This window comes from Populus nigra, chromosome 10 (assembly GCF_951802175.1).
Source record: "Populus nigra chromosome 10, ddPopNigr1.1, whole genome shotgun sequence".
NCBI classification, from domain to species: domain Eukaryota; kingdom Viridiplantae; phylum Streptophyta; class Magnoliopsida; order Malpighiales; family Salicaceae; genus Populus; species Populus nigra.
The window spans coordinates 8,186,306-8,206,464 of NC_084861.1; the positions used below are offsets into that span (position 1 = coordinate 8,186,306).

General features: G+C 34.4%; 3 protein-coding genes across 10 annotated transcripts; 1 reads left to right on the forward strand and 2 right to left on the reverse strand.

Moving 5' to 3' along the window:
* Window positions 1–347: 347 nt before the first annotated feature.
* Window positions 348–992, reverse strand: LOC133705264 (putative fasciclin-like arabinogalactan protein 20). Its single transcript, XM_062130403.1, has one exon. The coding sequence runs from the start codon at window positions 990–992 to the stop codon at window positions 348–350; it is 645 nt and encodes a 214-aa protein (XP_061986387.1).
* Window positions 993–1,979: 987 nt separating this feature from the next.
* LOC133705744 (uncharacterized) lies at window positions 1,980–5,731 on the forward strand. Of its 6 annotated transcripts, none has more exons than XM_062131128.1 (8): window positions 1,980–2,264; window positions 2,724–3,084; window positions 4,125–4,196; window positions 4,341–4,405; window positions 4,503–4,653; window positions 4,894–4,965; window positions 5,071–5,160; window positions 5,288–5,731. In XM_062131128.1, exons 2-8 carry the CDS (start codon window positions 2,830–2,832, stop codon window positions 5,375–5,377), a joined length of 795 nt encoding a protein of 264 aa, XP_061987112.1. In that variant the 5' UTR covers window positions 1,980–2,264; window positions 2,724–2,829; the 3' UTR covers window positions 5,378–5,731. The 6 variants fall into 6 exon arrangements, with proteins under 6 accessions (XP_061987112.1, XP_061987106.1, XP_061987109.1 ...); XM_062131122.1 differs by having other exon boundaries at window positions 1,984–2,264; window positions 4,894–4,974; XM_062131125.1 differs by having other exon boundaries at window positions 1,984–2,260; window positions 4,894–4,974.
* A 217-nt stretch (window positions 5,732–5,948) lies between these two features.
* Window positions 5,949–13,869, reverse strand: LOC133705742 (sulfhydryl oxidase 2-like). 3 transcript variants are annotated; one of them, XR_009844333.1, is made up of 13 exons: window positions 13,345–13,869; window positions 11,451–11,475; window positions 11,286–11,378; window positions 10,708–10,889; window positions 10,040–10,109; window positions 9,872–9,940; window positions 9,695–9,768; window positions 9,457–9,610; window positions 8,242–8,282; window positions 7,072–7,218; window positions 6,552–6,995; window positions 6,258–6,384; window positions 5,949–6,076 (listed from the first exon to the last, which is right to left on the reverse strand). XR_009844333.1 is itself a non-coding variant. In XM_062131120.1 (12 exons), the coding sequence occupies exons 1-12, from the start codon at window positions 13,569–13,571 to the stop codon at window positions 6,363–6,365; spliced, it is 1,548 nt and encodes a 515-aa protein (XP_061987104.1). In that variant the 5' UTR covers window positions 13,572–13,869; the 3' UTR covers window positions 6,170–6,362. The 3 variants fall into 3 exon arrangements, 2 of the variants coding, with proteins under 2 accessions (XP_061987104.1, XP_061987103.1); XM_062131120.1 differs by lacking the exon at window positions 5,949–6,076 and having other exon boundaries at window positions 6,170–6,384; XM_062131119.1 differs by lacking the exon at window positions 5,949–6,076 and having other exon boundaries at window positions 6,170–6,995.
* Between the last annotated feature and the right edge of the window lie 6,290 nt (window positions 13,870–20,159).

Sequence of the window (20,159 nt, forward strand, 5' to 3'; positions counted from 1 at the left end):
CACCAGAAAAGAGTTGAAAATCAAGTCATGTAGATTGGATATCATGAAATGAAGAGGCTTCAATTTCTAACATCACAGCATCATTATATCACATAAAAAGGAGGGTAGAAAACTGCAAAACCAAGTACCTCATGACAACGAAAAAGGCATTCAATATCTTGGCAGCCTTAGAATTCATCACCATCATCCAAGAAACTAAATTCACTCTCTCGTTCCATAAGTATCGATTGGAGGCCTTGAATCACAAGCCAGTCATTGTGATACATGTCTGGGAAATTTACTGAGGCTTGATCATTAAGCATCAAATTATCACCAGATGTTGAGACAGTAATCCCAAATCCCTCCAATTAAGTCTCTAAAACAACCCTATCATCCAAATTAACCAAATCGCCCCACATAATCTTGCAAGGAACAACATGCTTGAGAAACATTGAAGAGTACTCCCTCAAATCCCCGAGAGAAGCCTTTATCACTTCATCAACAGGAGCAAAGATTGTTAACGCAGTCTTGTCCGTAAAGCCCGCCATTAATTGCAAATCAAGAAAAGAGGCCATAACAGAGTAGCCTTTTGACTTCAAAACCCTACTAACCTCATTAAACGAGTAATAATCACTACCAGCCTTAACAGAACATCCAAGATTTTGACCCGAAGACCCAAAACCCGTATCGAAGAATCTATCAACCCCGAGAATTACCAAAGAACCATCATCATAAACCGGGGAATCTTTAATCTTAACCCCATTTAGTGAAACATCATCGCCGGTAGAAGTGACGGTAAGTGAATAATTTGGAAAAAGAGATGGGATCTTGGCACCTAGAGAGAGGGACTCGAGGGAATTGAGAGGGAAAGAGAGTGGAGAGAAGTGGAGACGGAGGATAGAAAGAGGGGGTTGGCCTGATTGAGTAAATGCAGTATCAGAGGGAGAGAAGATTGTGAGAGAAGGAGTGTGTGGGATTAAAGAGTTGGAGACTAACGGGAGGGTTAGTGACATCGATAGGTAGCCGGAATTCGAGAGGATTACAGCGGCTTCACGGAGGGTTTCGGTGGGAATGGAGGAGGAGAAGGAGAGGAAGGAGAAGAGGAAGAAGAGAGAGAGAGGAGAATTTTGGTTGCTGCCATCGATGGCAGTTTCGGAGATTTGTGTTTTCTTGGTCTTGGTGAGAGAGAAGTAAGTGTATATGGAATGGGAAGGAAGGAGTTGGCGGGAAAGAGATGAAACGTGGAGAAATGGGATTTGTTGAGGTGTTGAAGTTGGTTATGACCATCTCTAATCGGAGATCTTCGACTTACCTAAGTTGATGATTTGCTTACTCGAAGCATGCTCATAATCATGTGTGACCGATAGGCTTCCAGCCACAATATGCATTTAACAGACATCCAATCTGTCATGGCACAGAGATTTTTGGGCACATAAAAGAAAAGGATAGGATGAGAGGCGGCCACTTTAACAAAGGCCTCTTTTCCAGAGAGAAAACTGTCTAGAATAGGAAACCTAAGCAATGCATCTCATGGCGAAGCTATATCCAAAGCTTGCAGACCCCATTTCGAACATGAGACGAGTCCCCACTCCAATCTGTTGCTTATATTAAACATCGATATCGATATGTGTGCATCATGAGGAGCAGTGTAGACCATCATATTTGCCATTAATTACCCGTATTTTCTGTGGATTATGTAAATCATCTTACTAGCAGGTGGTTGGTTAATACATATGTATGCGGTGGCTGAGCTTTTCGCAGGGGCGAAAGCAGGCATTAGGATGAGAGGGCCATGACACCCAAACATTTAAAAGATTTACATTTTCATCCTTCAAGTTATGTGTCATTCCCATTGCTTTTTCATTCTTATTTAGTTTTCATATGCATCATAAATTTTGTTTTTGTTATCAATATATTAAAATGATTTAAGAATATATATCAAAAAAATTTCAAAAAAAAATTTACCAAATAACATTTGTGCCGCATTTCCGGACACTACCGGCATGTCAAAGTCGCATAAACTAATTAATTAGATCAAATGACAAGAAAAAAGAACAAGCAAATCCAAAAATAGAAGAAGAAAGAAGAGAAATGAGCAACAAGGGAGAAAAGAAAAAAAGAATGAGTACATTGAAGTTTTACACTTTAAGATTATAAAATTATCTGAAAAATCCTGACGAGATGAACCAAAAAACCTAAAGAAAGCTACCAACACAGACCACTTATAAAATTCATTGTAAGACCTATATTCTTAGCTTGAAGAAATTACGATCCCTTTCTTGTACGTAAGTTTCTCCTTTCTTTCCTTTCCTGTCATCTTTTTCGTTATACCGCCTTTTCTTCTGCTGATTCTCATTTTATTTCTTTTACCTGTTGAATTGGTAAAGTTCTTTCCTTTTCGTTGCATCTGAGAGCTTTCTTTCTTTTCATCTTTTGTCTTTCCCTTGTCCCTTTTTGGGTTTTCTCTGTTTCTTGTTTGTGGTTTTTTTTTTCTAATGCTTATAGTTGTGTTCTCCTCATCTGGGTCCTTGCCATTTCTTGTGATTGTTGGTCTCTTTGTGTGATGCTACTTTTTTGGCAGTTTTTTAAAGCCTTTTTCCACGAAGTTGTAACTCTTTTTTCTGAATTTTGCCCTCTTTCCGCCTTATATTTATGTCCGTATTCTCTTTTTCTGTAACATTTTTTTGGTTGTTTTTGTTGAAGTACTTAACTTTCAAATTTTCCTTGTTTTATTCCAACCACAGTGATTATTTATTTTCAAGGGGGCTCACAACAGCTTGGTTCTGGGCTCGGATTTCTTGAACATTAGTTGAGATTCGTCAATTGGTGGTTGTTTTGGAAAATTGAGAGATGGGGGATCATTTTGTGTTGCTGGTGAATCGGCTGTTAACTGAATCCACATTAGAAGCTGCAATTGAGAGCAGAAACCTGTCGATGCAAGCCACAGCATCAACAGTTGATGACACTAAAATTGATAAATCCTCCCAGAAAGTGGATTTTGGTGATATATCGACTCCAAGGAAATTGGTGGAGTGCAGGATATGCCAGGATGAGGATGATGATTCCAATATGGAGACACCATGTTCTTGTTGTGGCAGCTTGAAGGTTCGTTGAGCTTTTATTTTTCTTTATCAACCAAAAATAATTTTCATTTATATTGGTGCTTTTTGGAAAATTATGAATTCTTTTCATGCATATGAGAATGAGTGTTAGTCAACTGTCAAGGTATAGTTTCGTTACTTTCTTTTTATTACTCTGGAATTCAAAGTAAAGTTGCCAATTGGTCTGAAGTCAAAGTCATTAAGTTTGAAACTCAATGCTTCGGTCTTTCTGTACAATTGTTTTGCCTTTTGGAGGGAGAATAACTCACCAGCTTGTTTGGAAAAGTTCATCCTCACTGCTATGTTCTAGAAGGCTTCTTTTCTTTCCTCCAAAAAGACCACAACCGATATTCTCTTTCCTCGTGTAATTGGACCGTTTGATCGTTTGGTTTACTGATAAGCTGATTCATATAGGCTTCCATAGTGAGATTTGCATGAGAAACCCTTGTCATCGCTCTTGCTTAACTGGCATGTACCGTGGATCACATCTTATATGATACAGTCATACAGCAAAAAAAAGAAAGAAAAAAGTGTTAATATCATGATCATTATACACTTTCCTTATTTTCCTGGAGGGAAAATGGAAAGTTTGGTAGATAGCTAATAGCTGAATGACTCAAGCATCAAGTGGGGTTAGTTGATCTGATTTTGCTTGGTTGAACTTGGAAAAATATACTGAGATTTGCCTAACTCAACCCAGTTGACCAGTTTTCTTGTTTGAAGTTCAAAAATATGCCTAAAAAATCAACCACAGGGACATTGCTCTTCTTTTTTCCTTTTACTGTTTCGCGGTTTAGAAAAACTGAAGGTGTTTTCCTGTTTCCACTATACGAAGATCAACATCTTAAACATCAAAATTTGATTTGATGTTTGTCATGTTATTAAACCAGCTTGAAATATCAGAATGTCATATAGATAGGGTATGCATTGGTCTCCTAGATGAATTTGCCAACTGTTTTAGTGTAGCTTGACTTAGCCTTCAATACGATCATATGTAGCTTGCCCTTTCTGACAATGTTCATGTCTGATTGTTCATATTCGCAGTATGTTCATCGCAGGTGCGTACAGAGGTGGTGTAATGAGAAGGGTAACACTATATGTGAGATATGCCACCAGGTACATTTTGTTCTTACATTTTCAGCTTCAATCTAGTTACTATCATTGGTTCTGGGGAATCTTTGTAGTTGACATGAGGTTCTAGTCTTTGTCACCAACAAATTGGACCATAGCTTTAATGGTACAAAATTTCATTGATTTCAGGAGTTCAAACCTGGTTATACAGCACCAACTCCCTTGTTCCAAATTGGGTTTCCAGTGAACTTCAGGTGATCTTGCTTGCTTCTTGGTTTTCATTAAACTTCTGTCCTAATTGTATTTCCATTTCACTAGAACTTCACCAATGTGCTCCAACACTTTCATCAGGGGAAATTGGGAGACTTCCAGAAGGGAGTTAAATGGTCCTCACTTCATAGCAGTGGTCTCAACTGAACGTAACTTTTTGAACAATGACTATGATGAGTATTCAGCGTCAACTACAAGAAATGCAATCTACTGTCGGTTAATTGCTGTAGTTGTAAGTCTCTCTCCTCTCTTTTTTTGGAATAAAATATGAAAGGAGATTTTCCAGGAAAACCTTGACATGTGAAAGAGATACAACTGTCGTGTTATGGACATTCATTTCTCAGAAGCTAATGTTTCCATTTTATGAGACCATGTTCTTATAATTTCTTTTCCTTTTATAACTATATTATTCCTTTTTTCACCATGGCGTTGTCCCTTTAACAATCTCATTACTCTATTTGTTCTCTTGCAGTTCATGGTTCTTTTAATTCTAAGGCACTCTCTTCCTCTTGTTCTTAATGGAACCAACTATATCTCATTCCCGGTATTTATGGTATAACAATTTGAAATGCTACTACAACTGGAAAAGACATTGATGAAAATCATGTGTGAAAATCATAGACCAACACTTTCTTACTTTGTTTGACAGTTGTTATTTCTACGAACTGCTGGGATTATTCTTTCAATCTATGTCATGTTAAAAGCAGTGACTGCTCTCCAGCGTTGCTGCCTCCATCAGGTCGGTTCCAGCCACAGTATACGATCTCGTGCTTCTTTCTTTACATTTACGATATGCTGTTGAACTATGTACTCGATGCTCATCAATTTTTCTTTGCCTATTTTTTGGTTTCATTGTTGATCAACAGGAGCCTCCAAATTCGTCATTTCATTCATATGATGAAGATGCTGAGCATCCAACCCTGCAGCCTCGGCCACATATAATAAATGTTCATTAGAATCTGCCAGATCTTCAAGTTACTAGTTTGTTTCAAGGTAGATGGAGATAATTTCATTCTCAAATGTGAAAAAAAGATAGAAAAATCAAGTTTCCAAGGTGCCTTCCTCACGGGGCAAAGTTTAATGGGTTCTGATTTCTGAAAGAGCACGGTATCTTGTTTGTTGACAGTGACAAACAAACGACAGTTCCCTGGAAGACAATAGTGATTTAGATTCCTAGTTTTGCATTTTCTTTACTTCTCCATCATCCAAATGCTTTGTACAGTTAAAAAAGGTTCCACTGTGTATACAAACATTTATACGAAGAACACAAGCTGACCTAACGAGTGCAAGTCTCTATCTTTCCATCCCTAGCTGCTAGAATTTGAAATCTAAATCTCTTGCAGCAATACCAAATGACTTGATACGCAAAGTTGTCAATCAGCTAAATTGTTTAACAGTCAAGTCTGGAGGATAGAAAAAGGTATTATCCACTGTCAAACTTTCCTGTGCAAATGTTTTCCACGTTACAGATATCTTTTTCTTTTTTCACACCATCAAATGCACATAAACAGAGCCAAGATATGGTACTTGCGTTCAAAAAACTGTACACTGAATTAATCTCACATTCCAAGTGTAAAATCCAGCGGATACAAAGGAACAGTCATACCCTCTTAGAACTGCAGCATCCATTCTATCGTAATAAGATCCATGCTCAACTGTGAATCGTTGCAGTTTTTAAAAGTGAGGAGAATAATAATAAAGAAAGAAAGAAAGAAAGAAAAAGATAATAAAGAAAGGAGAAACTGATCTCTTGTAAAATTGAAATTCTAATATTAATCTGTAGAATCCAAAAGTGTGCTCAAAAGGAAATGTCCAGAAAAGGGTACAAAGGAGGACCTCAAAGCAGGTCAGTAAGATTGTAATCTGGATTCCTATTGAGAGTCTGATTGAACCCCAACTGGGCACCTTAATGACTGTATGGTTTTGCCCTTTTTAAATATCTTAGTTCCAGCTTCTCCTTGGCCTGAAATGTTGGGGAAGGAAAACAAATAAGAAAATTCACCACAAAATTTTAAGCATCTCACCATCCTGTCAATTTTCTTTTGGTTAATACTTTATATCAAATTTGAAAAAGCTCATCATCCTCGTTAATATCAAATGTTCTTTAAAGAGTGTAGTTGGTGGTAATACTTTCGGTTTTTTTGCTGAGAACGCCAGTAGCAAGCAAGCGCTCCAAATGCACAGCTAGCAAGCGCGATTGCCAATGCAGCCCCAACAGGCACCACCACTGCATTCGTTGAGGCCACTAAATCTGCAATAGCCCCATCAGTCACTTCATCCCCAAGACGATCTTTTTCCTTGTACAAAGATGCAAGAGTTTTGCCATAATAACCAGTCAAGAACTTGTATACTTCATTCAAGTTCCAATCTATTTGACCAAATCCATTCTCTCTCTGGTTACTAGAGAGATGACATGAAGAGCAGAGCTGTTTTGGAGGCCAAATAATCTTTGGGAACTTGGGGTCACCAGTTCCTACAGAAGCTTCTTCTTTCATTAATCTCTCATTGACTTTATTATGGGTACTCCACAACCAAAGGGCAAAGTCACGGGATGTATTGAAAGGGGCAGTGACGCTGCAAATTGGAAAAGCCTATATAAGTAGGAAGGAGCTTGAGAGCCTAAAGGTGACTTATTCTGAGTTGATTTTACCTTGAACACATTTGATAAAAATGTTCACGGCACTCCTCGCATATAAAGAAGTTGTTGATAAAATCACATACTGCAGTGAATGCAAACTGGCTCTCTCCATCCTCAATCCTCACAGAGAGTGAATGCAGTACAACCCATAAACCACAGCTGCAAATGACGAAACAAACAAATGGAACAAGGAAGATGATTGGTTAAACAATTCAACAGTAGAGGAATTTTATAAGGGTTATAGCTGTTCAAAATAAAAGAGTTCTGTTTCCATGGCATGAGAAAACACTACTAGAGATGCCAAGTTTTATATTACTGTGTAAGCTGGAAACAGATGAGCCATTTTTTTATAAGAGAAAAGATAAGCCTCAAGCGGCAGTAAATACTAGATACCATCTCACAAACATTATAATAGAAGCTATCATAAGATTGCGCATACATATGCATGGATAATGGCACACAAAAAGTAAAAGCAATTTATGCTTTCTTTCTGAATCCAAAAGGTAAACTGCCATGCACTTCAAATTTGCCTATTTTCAGAGCAGATAAAGCAAATTACTGCTTATCAGCAGAAGGAAATGATTCTTAAATCTGAAAGCAAACTTAGAGCTTCTCTGGACACTAGCATCTATAACAGTACATGCTATCACTAACAATCATCGCTACCACCTTAGCGATAACTGCATCCACCACTATCACCAAGATATTTATTATTTCCCTAGTAACCACACCGCCCATCTATTTAACAGTCCCAGAGTGTGGACTGCCACTGTCATTCTTGCAAATCTGCATTTTTTTGTCAAAGATCTTGGAAAATGGTCAAAAAATGAAGCAGTGGATCAGTCCTCAAATTCTGACATACCCAGTGATGGTACAATGGAGATGATGGAGAACATGACAATGTATGAATTCATATTTATCAACTATACACAGCCTTTCCAAGCAAGCTGAATAACTCATTACAAGAAATGCTCCAATGTGAACAGATACAAGACTAACAAGAGACTATTTTAGGCTTAGTTTGGATGCACCTTGTCATATCAAGTAATGTAGCACCACTACACATGAACTCGCCATCTCTAGTGTATCAATAACTGGGTAGAGCGCTATAGCAAAACTTAAAACATACTGAACAAAGTGTTCATCCTGTAAATAATTGGAATAAGGAAAATATGCTGTTACCTAAAGCCCCTGGTATCATTCTTGCTGCCATGGCAAAACATCTGACAAAGAAAACACAGCCATTTTAAAATAATATATTAAGAAAATCAATCCAGCAATTTGACAAGTAACAAGATGAAAGCCATAGTTAAACACATGGCACAAACTACTATTAAAAGGGCAGTAACAAATAACATTTTCAACAAAAATAAACCATACATCATTGCTTGATCTCACAAACAAGTTTTCAGCTTCTCAAAAAAAAATTAAAAAAATATCTAAAAAATATAAAATGGAAGTCAAATTGGAATGGATATTTTAAAAAATCACAAACTTAGTTCACTCTTATCATATGGATCGGTGGGCGCTTTTGCAAACATTAAAATTACTGAATGGCTCCAGAAATGTTAAGATGCCATTTTCAATATTGAAAGCATTGAAATAATATTATGTTCCACCAATTCTTACTTATTCAAAACAATGGCTAGATGAAAAAAAAAACAGTCTAAACTAGGCACTAACCACACAATAATTTTAGAAAATGAAATTTAATAGAGCAAGTAATAACTCAATAATTGTCAATTATCACACAGAAATTAACTGACATGATACCATTTCAAGAATGGCACACAAAACAGTTTAAAAAATGCTGATATTTGAGTACAGTACCCCACAGATCAATAAATGGCATATATCCCAGAGACACAAATGCTCACGTGCAATCATTAGATGATAGATTTAAGCCTCATACACAAAGAAGCTTCATTAAACTTATGCATTCAAATGCCACTTTATAATTTTACTTCTTAGACAAATCAGCTCAGACTATATCATATAAGGTTAGCGAGTGGCAACATTTTTGCCCAAAATGACAATTTTGCTTCTATTTGTAGAAGAATACAAGTAAAAGGGTGACAATTGCTAAAGAAGAGAGGGGCTCCGTTAAATTTTTGAGTATTTTAGAGGAGCTTATTTCTGCAGTAATCTTAGATTTAATATCAGAACCCATCAACAAAAATTATATATAATTAACCTCTCTCCAAAATATCAAAATACATCAGTCAAAAATATATACATGCTAACCACTATTAGTAAATGTCAAAACATACCTAAATAGTTCAATTTGACTACACTACACTTCAGTCCTAAATTGGCCAGGGCAGACTAATGCTTGATATTATCAAAATATAAAACCAGCAAACGTTTCCTTCCTTAAGGAAAGAGAAAAACACCTACCCAATATCCTCGAGGAACTTCTTTCCCACAAATCTGGAAATTCCCCAGCATCCCCTTGTTATCACTGACAGCTTCCTGTTTGTCAGGTGACCACATATCTGGTGGGCATAAGTCATCAAAATTCACAAGCACTTCTGCACTTCCCTTTCGGCACCTAATACAAATAATCTGGAGTAGATCAATGAAGTAATTACTGGTTTGGGTATGGAAAATTCCATTCCAAAAAGATGGTGTTTACCTCTTTGAAGGATGATGGGCCACTAAAAGTTGAAGAAATTTAATAAGTGAAGCCCGGGTGTGTGGTTTGATCATCTGCAGAGCAAGCATATAAATCATGGGTGGACAAAGAGCAAAGAGAGACAATGCAAATGAGCATGCACCCACACAAACATAACCAGATGGGGAAAATGTCTACCTTGTGTTCAAGTATGATTTCAAAGGCAAAGAATGTAGCCTCCTCAACATCATACACAGCACGTGCAATCTTTCACAAGTTATGCAACATAGAAGTTAATATCTTAAATTAATGAAAGAATTTATATTGAAAGTAACAAAGCAAAGTTTGAACTATGCAAGCAGAAACCTGTCCAAGGTCTGATATGTTTGAAGGAAGATGCTCATTTTCAAATTTCTCATCATCCAAGCCATATGAACTGCATAAAACCATGAAAGGTTGTAACAGGGCAGCAGACTGAAGCCAAAATCCAGTATCGCAGAAACGAAAAAACATACACTGCCAGAATCAGAAGCCTTCAACAACAGACTTCATTGAAACAAAATAACATAATTCAATGAACAGAAACCCATTTCTCTGAATCCAGAATAACAAAGCCCAAGGAACAAGTGCTTAGCACATCTAGAGCGTGCAGCATCTTCTGATTGCTTAGTCAAGATGCATGCTGTAGTTAAGCACTTATATCACAAAACTGACAAGACTTTATCATGTGCATGTCACTAACACGAAAGCAATAAAAATATGAAGTATAATTTTTTTCTACTAATAGTACAATAGAAAAGAAAGAAATAAATCAACTAACTAAAAGGGAGTACGAGGTACACTATCAAATGATTATGTGAAACATAAAATTTATCCAATTTCTTTCTACTTCTAGAGAAATTTGATACATGATTCTGTTTCATAGGCACACTATTAACAAATTTTAACATCAACAAGCACATTTGAGGAAAAGGCATGTAAATTACAAGATGAAGATTTCACTTAAACAAGCAGTGGTTAGGAATATCTAATACCTGCCCAATTGCTTATTGATCCAATTAAGCAACATTTCAGCTGTCCGCCCATCATCAATGACATGTATTTCACTCTTCTCTTCTTTGGGCTCCCAACCACCAGATGCAAATTTAGAAGGTGGGCCCCAAAATAACATAGGATAATGACTCACGGAAAATTTATCACAGAGTTTATTATTTATCTGTGCTGCCAAACAAGTTAAAGAGGGACTAGTCACCAAGCCACCCATGTATATCAATTGACCGAAACAGAGCTATAAGAGCCGCAACTTTACAAACATCATCACTAATAGGAAAAGGTTAAACCAACAGTTTGATGAGGTTAGAAAACATTTGTGCCAATATGAATAACTACAATCCTTTTCCCTGTTCACCAATCACTTGAAATAGTTGGAAACAATATTTTATCAAGCTTCGTTCTTCTCTTTCAAATCTGTGGAGATGTAAAATTTTGCAAAGAAAGCACAATTTAAGTGCTAATGGAACAACTAATTTCCTGTACATTGCAAAATAATTTAAAAGGAGTAGAACATGACCACAGCGTGTATTAAAAGAAATCAATAAGACGTTAAATATACCTTCAAAGCACAATCCACCCTTGTCATCAATGCAATACCAGGATGCACAGCGTCAGGCCCATTGAAAAGTCTTGCAACTTTTTCGTATTGGGGCTGAATATTTGAAGCTCAAGAAATAAGAAAATAAACAAAAAAAATGTTAATGCAAAGTGTATCATACAATACCTTATAATTTCTGCAAGCAGGGCACCTGAAAAAGACAGTCATTGCAGGGAGAAACTAAGGTCATATAACTTACTGTTATTGTTAAAATAAGATGAGCAAGAGATGAATCACACAGGAAATGTAATAACCATCATTGCACAAGGCATGATTCAACAAATAATCTGCATGGGAACATGGTGTGCTGTGTTCTTTTACAATTTGATAATTTATGAATTTTTCATTGGTTCAGTATAATAGATATTCAATTAATGGCTATGCATACAAGCAGATTAACCTGATTTTGAGAAACCAACAAAAATGCGGTTGTTGACAACATAGAATAGACCAAGTAATAACTTGGTCAGCAGATACATGATTATTTATAGTTTAAGCAATTTCAATCTTAAATTGTTTAATTGGCCCATGAAACTAAGAGGAAGATCCTTTTGACCTTCAGCTCAAAACATCAGTACAAAAGGTGGCTGTCTTAGCTTAAAACCATGAACTGAAGGATCACCCCGCCCCCCGCGTTAGCTTATAACACCAGGGCCAAGGTGGCCTGTGACAGCTAGCTAGCTCAAAAAAATACCATTTAGAAGTGGTTTGAGTCGTAGGAATGATAAACAAGAATAGAAGACAGGTTTTATTATTGTGAAGTTCTTCTATCATTTCAGACCACAAATCTTTTTCTCAGTTTTAGTTTTAGAAAATCAACACAAATATAGGAATAATACAGGCTACATTACCAATTATCATATGCAAAATGGCTCTATTATAACTTAAGATAGAAAACAGGTTATGCAGAGGAAATAATTTACAGGAGAGCATTCAAACAGTGGACCAAGAGATGATATCAAACTTAATATAAGGTAGTGAGAAATTGAATCTCAGGGGAAAAAAGTTATGAGCACTTGAAACAGTCGCTAAATAAACAAGTATGTTGACCCCAATGTGGCAGCAAGTATCGAAATTAATAATTGTCACAGGCATGGAAACCTTAATTTTATTCATTGCACAACCCCTATACACTTTCCATCATTTACTCAGTCTTAATACCTTTCTCAAGCTCCTGTATATACAATGTTCTATGGTTAATATATCAAATATAAAAAAATGTTATGTGGAAGGTCTAACAGACACAATATGAATCAGACACAAGAAGCTGATTGTCATTTGATTTAAACAGATCCAGTCCAAATCTCACATTTCATGTTTTGTCAAACAGCTGGATTGCAAACTAAAAACTGAATTAGCTTTAGGAGATGGAAACAATATTGGTCATACAGGGGAAATTCTACAATGCTTCCCTAAAAGGGAAGTTAGTGCAATTTTTACAGAATTTGGTGTATGTTTTGCAAAATCTTCACTGAATTCTGCAAAAGCTCACTTTTACAGTCACTGAATTTTATTGGATATCATTTGGTGATTGTATTACTGAATTCAGTAACCAATTTTTCGAATAACATAATGCAGTGAGTATTTCGCAGAATTCAGTTGAAAAGGTCGTTGCCTTACTTTATTAAGAAAGGCATTATAGAAGCCACAATCAAAATAAAGACAGCACCAGCACTTTAAAGTAACAACCCTTTTACACTATAGCTGTCTTTCTTTTTCCTCGGCGGACTTATAACTCAGCAAATGATGGAGTCTCGTTATCTGATCAAACTAGTGAATGAAAAAACATATTATATTTACACTAGTCACAATTCAGTTCTTAATCATCCCTCTAAAAAACACAAACAGGAAAATCCATCTATAGTTCTGTGCTAAAAATCACTGCTTTATGAATTTAATACATAAAATGATAAAATAATTTCGTAATCAAGACTAAAAATTTTGAAAATTAAAGCGCTTCATTTAATAGATAAATAGGAGAAAGTAACAGCTAGGTGGTTTGGGATGAAGAGTAACTGACCAGTGAGCAAAGAACTCGACAATGGCGTGAGCAGCGGGAGTGTTACGAAGAACAGCATCGAAATTCGTGCTATTCAAATCAACAGCGTAATCAACCTGCGCTTTGTTTTCGCTGCTTACAGCTCGGAGGATCGAACGCGATCCCGACTGAATCGACGCCGCTTCCTTGGAGCTAATTAGCAAGAGCACGATCACAGTCAAAATCACTGATGCTTTAGACATAGACATGGTAAAATTATTACTGTACAATAAGAAGAAGAAGAAGAAACTCTGGTTGTTTCGATATGGAAACCCTTTCAGTGTTTTTTGGACGAGGTTTAGACAAGGAAGAGGGAGATCTGTTTTTTCCTTTTTATTGTGTGTAAAGTTAGAATTTAAAAGTGGGTAGGCATCAGGGTGGTGTGGTGGGCGTATCCGATAGATGTGGGTCAATTTCCGGCCGAAAGCCGACCGGCTTGCTGCTGCTATGTGTACAGTGCATTTTGGCCCATGGGTGATTTGTTTTTATTTTGGCGAGAAAAACACCCTCACGCCCTTATGGTTAAGGCAAATGTTCCTCTTAACACCTATTTTTTTGATCGATTCCCACCGAAATTCATTAAAATATTTGGCAAGAACTGCCAAATATTATAATGTTAGAAAGGTATTGAATTAAGTCTGAAGGGTGTTGGTTAATTAGTCATGTTTTAAATTTATTTTTTAAAAATTATTAATTTGAGTTTTATAAATCTCATGATCATTATAGGTTTACATGTTTGTTAACTTTAGGACCTATAGAATTAGTTAAGGTACGCACAAATTGGTTCAACGTTATATTAGTCACCTCGGCACTTGGTCTTTGGTGTGAGAATATGGTGGCTTCCGTTTTAAGATGCCTTTTTTTTAATATCTATTTACATTGAAAAAATATTGATTTTTTTTGTTTTTTTTCTATATTTTGACGTATTACTATTAGAAATAAAAAAAATCTAAAAAAATATTTTGATTTATTTTTGAAAAAAAAAAAATAGTTTAAAAAAACATCTTAATGTAAAAGAAAAATGATTTATTTTTAAGTGAAAAAAACACTTTATACCATAATCTCAAATACGAACTAGGTGACCATAACCGTGATGGTGAACTAAGTGTCTGTTTAGCATTGTAATAGCTTTTATGATTATAATTTTAAAAATAAGTTAAAGAAAAAAAATTAGTTTTGATTTTAAAAATACTTTATACTATAATTTCAAATACAATCTAGGTGATCATAACTGCAATGGTGAACTAAGGGTGTATTTAGCATTATTATAGCTTTTATGGTTATTATTTTAAAAATAAGTTTAAGAAAAATATTTTTAGTTATAATTTTAAAAATTTCAGTTAAAATCGCTGTGAGATTGATTTTTACATGTAAGATTAATGAAAAACAGGTCTCCATTGATTAAAAAAAATAATTTATTTTAGCTTTTACAAATATAGAATTTAAAATACATTATATACGAAATCCAATAAAAAAAACATATAAGTTGTTCAACTAATCAAATAATATTTTTTTTCAATGTAGTTCAGAAAAAACAGAAACCGTCACGGTAGCTAACTATCAATAGTAAACAAAATGCATAGAGCGGGGAGAAGGGGTTTCGAGAGAATCCAGTAATCCTTTGTATTTAAAAATGTAAATCCCATGTGTATTTAAAATTTAATAAATGACAATAAAATAACGTAACATTAATAATTATTTTAGAAATGAAGTTTTAAGAATTAAAAACCTTTGAACGTGGTTTATTTTTAAGAACATTGACAAGACAAATAATTGATTTAAAAAACACCTGAAATTAAAAGAGAAGAGCAGAACAATAAATATGTGTAAATAAGGGAGTATAAATGCACTCTTGACTTCTAAAAGGGTGGACGGCCACCACAGGAGAAGAGGGAGGGGGATTTTGCCTAAAATTCTTCAAATTTTCCTTTAAAAAATTGCAAGAATACATTAGAAAAACAAAGATAAAAGGGGGCTAGGAGGAGTTTAGCCAGGGAATTGAAGAAAAAATCAAACAACAGAGGAACTAGAAGGGGCGGGTTTTGGGAAAAGGAGAGGAAGAGAAAGAGGGGGTGAAGGAAAGACTAGTTTCCTTGCCATTTTTCTTTATAAAAATCATGGTTAAGAGGTAAGGAACACTAATCAAAACTTATTTTTGAGTTTTAGCGTGATTTTACTGTGCTAGGAGATGTTTTGTATCGTGGAAAAAATAGATTAGAGGAATAGATTGTGTCAGTGGCTTGTTTAATGCTTTAAACATAATTATTATAGTAGTTTAGCACTGAGCAAAGCATCTATTTGAGATGAAAAGAAAAAAAAAACCATACCCCCACCTTAAGCACAGGACCGATCATGGTATCGGAGAATATTTTTTAAATTTTATATTTTAATTGCATTGTGGGTTGTGTTAGTGCCCGATGACGATAATTCATGTGAAAAGTTTAAAAGAAAACATAAGGGAACTCATGGTTCCCTTTACTGGACATATCGACAAATAGACCATGAAAGGTGAAAGAGGGAAAATTATGCAGATAATGTGTGATATTATCGTAGAAAATGTGCTAGAACTTATTTGGGTTTAGTCACTATAGAATTTAAAATATTAAAACGAATATATATATATATGATTTTGAGAGATAAAACTGAAGTGTTATTTATGAAAATTGTGCAATGATTCGATAGTTCAAGGGGAATAGAAAAAAGAATTAATGATAGTGAAATTATCATGCGATGATAAAAAATACTACTGCAAGCATATTACAGCCCAAAATAAACTGTTTTTAAAAACAATCCCTTTTTTTTTAAGGTTAATATGAGTATTTAAATTAACTTGTGCGTATCTCAACTAATATTATAGATCCTAAAATTAACGACTATATAAATTTTTAGTGGCTTCGAGATTTGTAAGACTTGAACTGATTACTTTTAAGAAACAAACTTAAAGTCTGATCAGTTGAGTTACACCTCTCATAATTAATGGTCTAGTATAGAAGGGGATGGGCATGTTATGTTCTTCTTCTTTTTTTTATAATCGTAGGTGGGCATGTTGTGTTTTTCTTTTTTTTTTATAATCATAAGTGTTTGGACCAGTTTATATATATTTTAATTAATTTTTAAAGTTTTAAAGTTAAAATTTGTAATGATTTTAAAATTTAAAATATTTAATCAATAATTTTAAAAAAATAAATTTAAAATTTAATCAATTAAGGTTTTTTATGTGTTCATGCAGCGGAGATTTGAGATGGATGACGCTTGAAAGCAGTAATAGTATCAGTGATCCTTACCGGCTAAGTTCATTGTAATTTTGTATTATTTATATAACTGTCTATCTCATTCCACAGCAATAGATAAGGCAATCGAGTTCATGAGTCATTATGGCACCCCCGGCAGGGTCCCTGTCACCCTAACGAACAACAATGACACTGCCAATATCTCAGCATTTATGAAGGGATCTAGGAGTGGATCGCAAAGGTTGGACTTTCAGCTAAAAGACAATTATATAAATAATTTTTAATTTATCAAAAAATATAATTTAATCCATGTTCTCAAACATTGTTTAAGTTAATTTATTTGATAAATTCAGGCCCACGTTTTATGTTTATTTTAATTTTTTAAATATTTTTGAATTGTTTTAAAATGATAATATTAAAAATATTTTTTAAAGAATAAAATAAAAAATATTATATATATTTTCAACCAAAAAATCATTTTTTTAAAAAATAATTACTCAACTTCTAACTTCCAACACTACACGTGTTGAGAGTTTTAAAATTTTTGAAATGATTTAGAATTTGTATGACCCTCATTCGAAATTAAAAGTAAAATTACCACACTTCATTCAAATTACGTGGATCACCATTCAGACATTAAATAATTCATCAATTAAAACACGAATAAATGTGAATCGGCAATTTAATATTTTAGGAATGCTGAATTATTTATTGGTCGTGCGGGAGAAGGTTTTTTTTTTTTTTTTGCTTATACAAACTAGAAGACTAATCATGATATCTTCCACGTTTTATCAAGGAATGGATGCTCGGGATAAGCTCGTGCTCGGAGAAGAATGCCATTCGGGGTTAGGCCCCTTGTCTAGGCTGGAGAGCAGCCCATCTCCCTCCTCATGCAAAGACCTTATCCGGGTCCGCTTTCAAATCCATTGGTGCTCCAGGCTGTCTCGTACCGGGTGTAAGATTAGGCCATAGGCATCTCGGGCTCGAGACCATCCCGAGCCCATGTGTGAGATATGCGCCCCTGGAGAGGATGCATAAATTCAGGTCTCAGGAGCTTCACGGTTAGATATATTTGAATTCGCTTATTTTATCAAATCACTTCGCAGTATCACACATAATTTATACTTGAATTCCCACTAAAACTTAGGGTTCACTCACATAAGCTAGGGCTTTTATTTTTTATTTATTTATTTTGTGATTTTACAATAAAAAATCTCCGTGTCCCTTTTCAGACATTAATATAAAATTATTTTCTAAAAGAGACGAGCTAAGACCGATGCATTATGAAAAAAATACTACTCACGGCTTAATTTGAATTTGAGTCCAAAATAATAGACTTGGAACAATTAATTTACCATGTGAAACAAATGATTTAAGTATCATCTTTATCGTCACCGCCAATTCTATCAATGAATTTTTAAAAAAAGTTTTGTCACCGAAGTATTTTCGGGTTGTTTTTTTTCATATTAAAATTAAATAAATCATTTGCTAAATCATGGGATTTCATGAAAAGTTTTGCTAAAGCATCCCAGACTAATTTTTGAACTATTTTACTCATTACGTATAAAAAAAGGGATATAAAAAGATTTCGAACAATCCACCCAAAATTTCTTGAACTATCCAAAATTAATTTCTTTCAACTTTAACTAGAAAAAGATTAGTTTATAATGTTAAAGAATAATTTTAATTCAAAAGGTTAAACTTTTAGGTGAGATCTTAAGATATGATTTATATTATTCTGTAACACATTCTCTAAAGTGAAAGTAATTTGAGTTTAAAACCTGCACAAACCCACATTATCTTGTGCTTAATTTTTATTAAATAAATAGGGATTGTGAGATTCGAACTCATGACCGCTTGGTCATTAAAGCTTTGATACCATGTTAAGGAATCATCTCAACTCAAAAATTTAAATTTTTAGATAAAGTTATAAAACATAATTTATATTATTCTCTATCATATATAAAGTCATGATCAATCATGATTTTTTTTTTCCAATTAGGATAGATTGATTACAAAAAAATCCATATTAATTGTTTTCTTTGCCGTGACGATTCTTAGCTATATAATGGGGTTAAGCACACCTTGATATTTATAAATTTCCATACGACACCCATTCTATTGTTTGAACTCGAGGTTTTGTAATATTTTTTTTTTAAAAAAAACTAATTGCCTGGCCAGGATAACTAGATATATAGAAACCAGTTAATGTCTCAACTCCTTTAACATGTATTTTATATTGTGTTAAAAACATAACGGAATTAATTTTTAATTCCTTTAATTATGTCACCATGGATATTTGATTTTATGTTTCTCTTTGCTAGCTGGATGCTTGGTTCCTTCTTATTGGAGTTTATTTCACAAATTACAAGAAAAGTGTGCTTTTTGAACTTGGCTGGTTGTTAAGTTTAAGTATAGTGAATTTAGTATAAGTAGAGAGATTATTTTTATATTAAAAATAAAAAATTATATTGTTTTTTAGGTTTTTTTGGATTTTCTGATGAGTTTCGGTTTGGGTTTGGTTTTTTAGTTCAGTTGTTTTCAGTTCGATTTATTTTTAAATAAACCGGTTCAGTTTGGTTAAGATTTTTCAGTTTCAGATTTATAAAACCGAAACCAAACCGAATCAAATATTTTTTTAAATATTATAATCAATTTAATCATGTATTTTTATGGTTAGGTTTTTTTAATTATTATTTTCAATTTAATTAATTTTTTAATTTTCTTACTTACCCCTGAGAATGAGTGCTAGATTCACATTTCCTTGACTCGGCTATCTATCTACTCCAAGTACTTAGACTTGCTCTCCTGCCTATATTATATTTTAAAATATATATACTCATCGGTAGAAATGTATCTCTTCTATCCTCGTTGTCCCTATAGGCTTCGGACAGAAAGCAACCTAGGAACGTTGGACCTGATCTTTCTTTTCTATTTTTCTCGATTACACAGCCATACACGGTTTCTAGAATGGTCCAATACGCCCCCCCAGCACAACAGAAGAAACTGCAGCCCACCTTCATTGAATGTGTTTTTTCTCTCCTATTCATGCATGTAATTCACAGAATACGCGCATGGCTTCTAACATCGAAAACTAAACTTGCGTACCACCCTTGCCATCCTAGTTAGAAGAATTCCAATCCTAGTAAGAAGAGCTCTGACCAACACCCAAGTTTATTCTGACTGTGGTCTTTCACAGAAGGATAGATAATTAATCATGTAGAATAATGCAATAAACAACCGGCACATAAACGAAATTAATGTTGTGCAATGAAATAATGATAATCATGTTCGGAAGCATGTGCTGGGCATGGATAAATCTTCCCTCAAACTGATTTTAAACTAATGATCAGATCAAAACCTAGCTAAGTCAAATACGGTTCCTGTGTGTGGGTGTGTATTTCTACATTAATTTTGACCACACGGTGTGATCACCGATCAAAATAAAATAAAAACCAAACTCTCGATCTCACCATAGATTATATTCTTTAATATTAATCACCAAATCAAGCTAATCATCCTCTCTGTTGGCTAAAAACTCAGAGATAATATGCAAAGAGACAGGAA

Excerpts from the sequence above, each read along its gene's own strand:
- LOC133705744 (XM_062131122.1), top strand. The coding sequence starts at position 2,830 with ATGGGGGATCATTTTGTGTTGCTGGTGAATCGGCTGTTAACTGAATCC. Across the intron at positions 4,197-4,340 it reads TATGTGAGATATGCCACCAG|GAGTTCAAACCTGGTTATAC; the intron begins GTACATTTTGTT and ends CATTGATTTCAG. Across the intron at positions 4,975-5,070 it reads TCTCATTCCCGGTATTTATG|TTGTTATTTCTACGAACTGC; the intron begins GTATAACAATTT and ends TTTGTTTGACAG.
- LOC133705742 (XM_062131119.1), bottom strand. The coding sequence starts at position 13,571 with ATGTCTATGTCTAAAGCATCAGTGATTTTGACTGTGATCGTGCTCTTG. Across the intron at positions 11,476-13,344 it reads GTCGAGTTCTTTGCTCACTG|GTGCCCTGCTTGCAGAAATT; the intron begins GTCAGTTACTCT and ends TGTCTTTTTCAG. Across the intron at positions 9,611-9,694 it reads GCCCATCATCCTTCAAAGAG|GTGCCGAAAGGGAAGTGCAG; the intron begins GTAAACACCATC and ends TATTTGTATTAG.
- LOC133705264 (XM_062130403.1), bottom strand. The coding sequence starts at position 992 with ATGTCACTAACCCTCCCGTTAGTCTCCAACTCTTTAATCCCACACACT.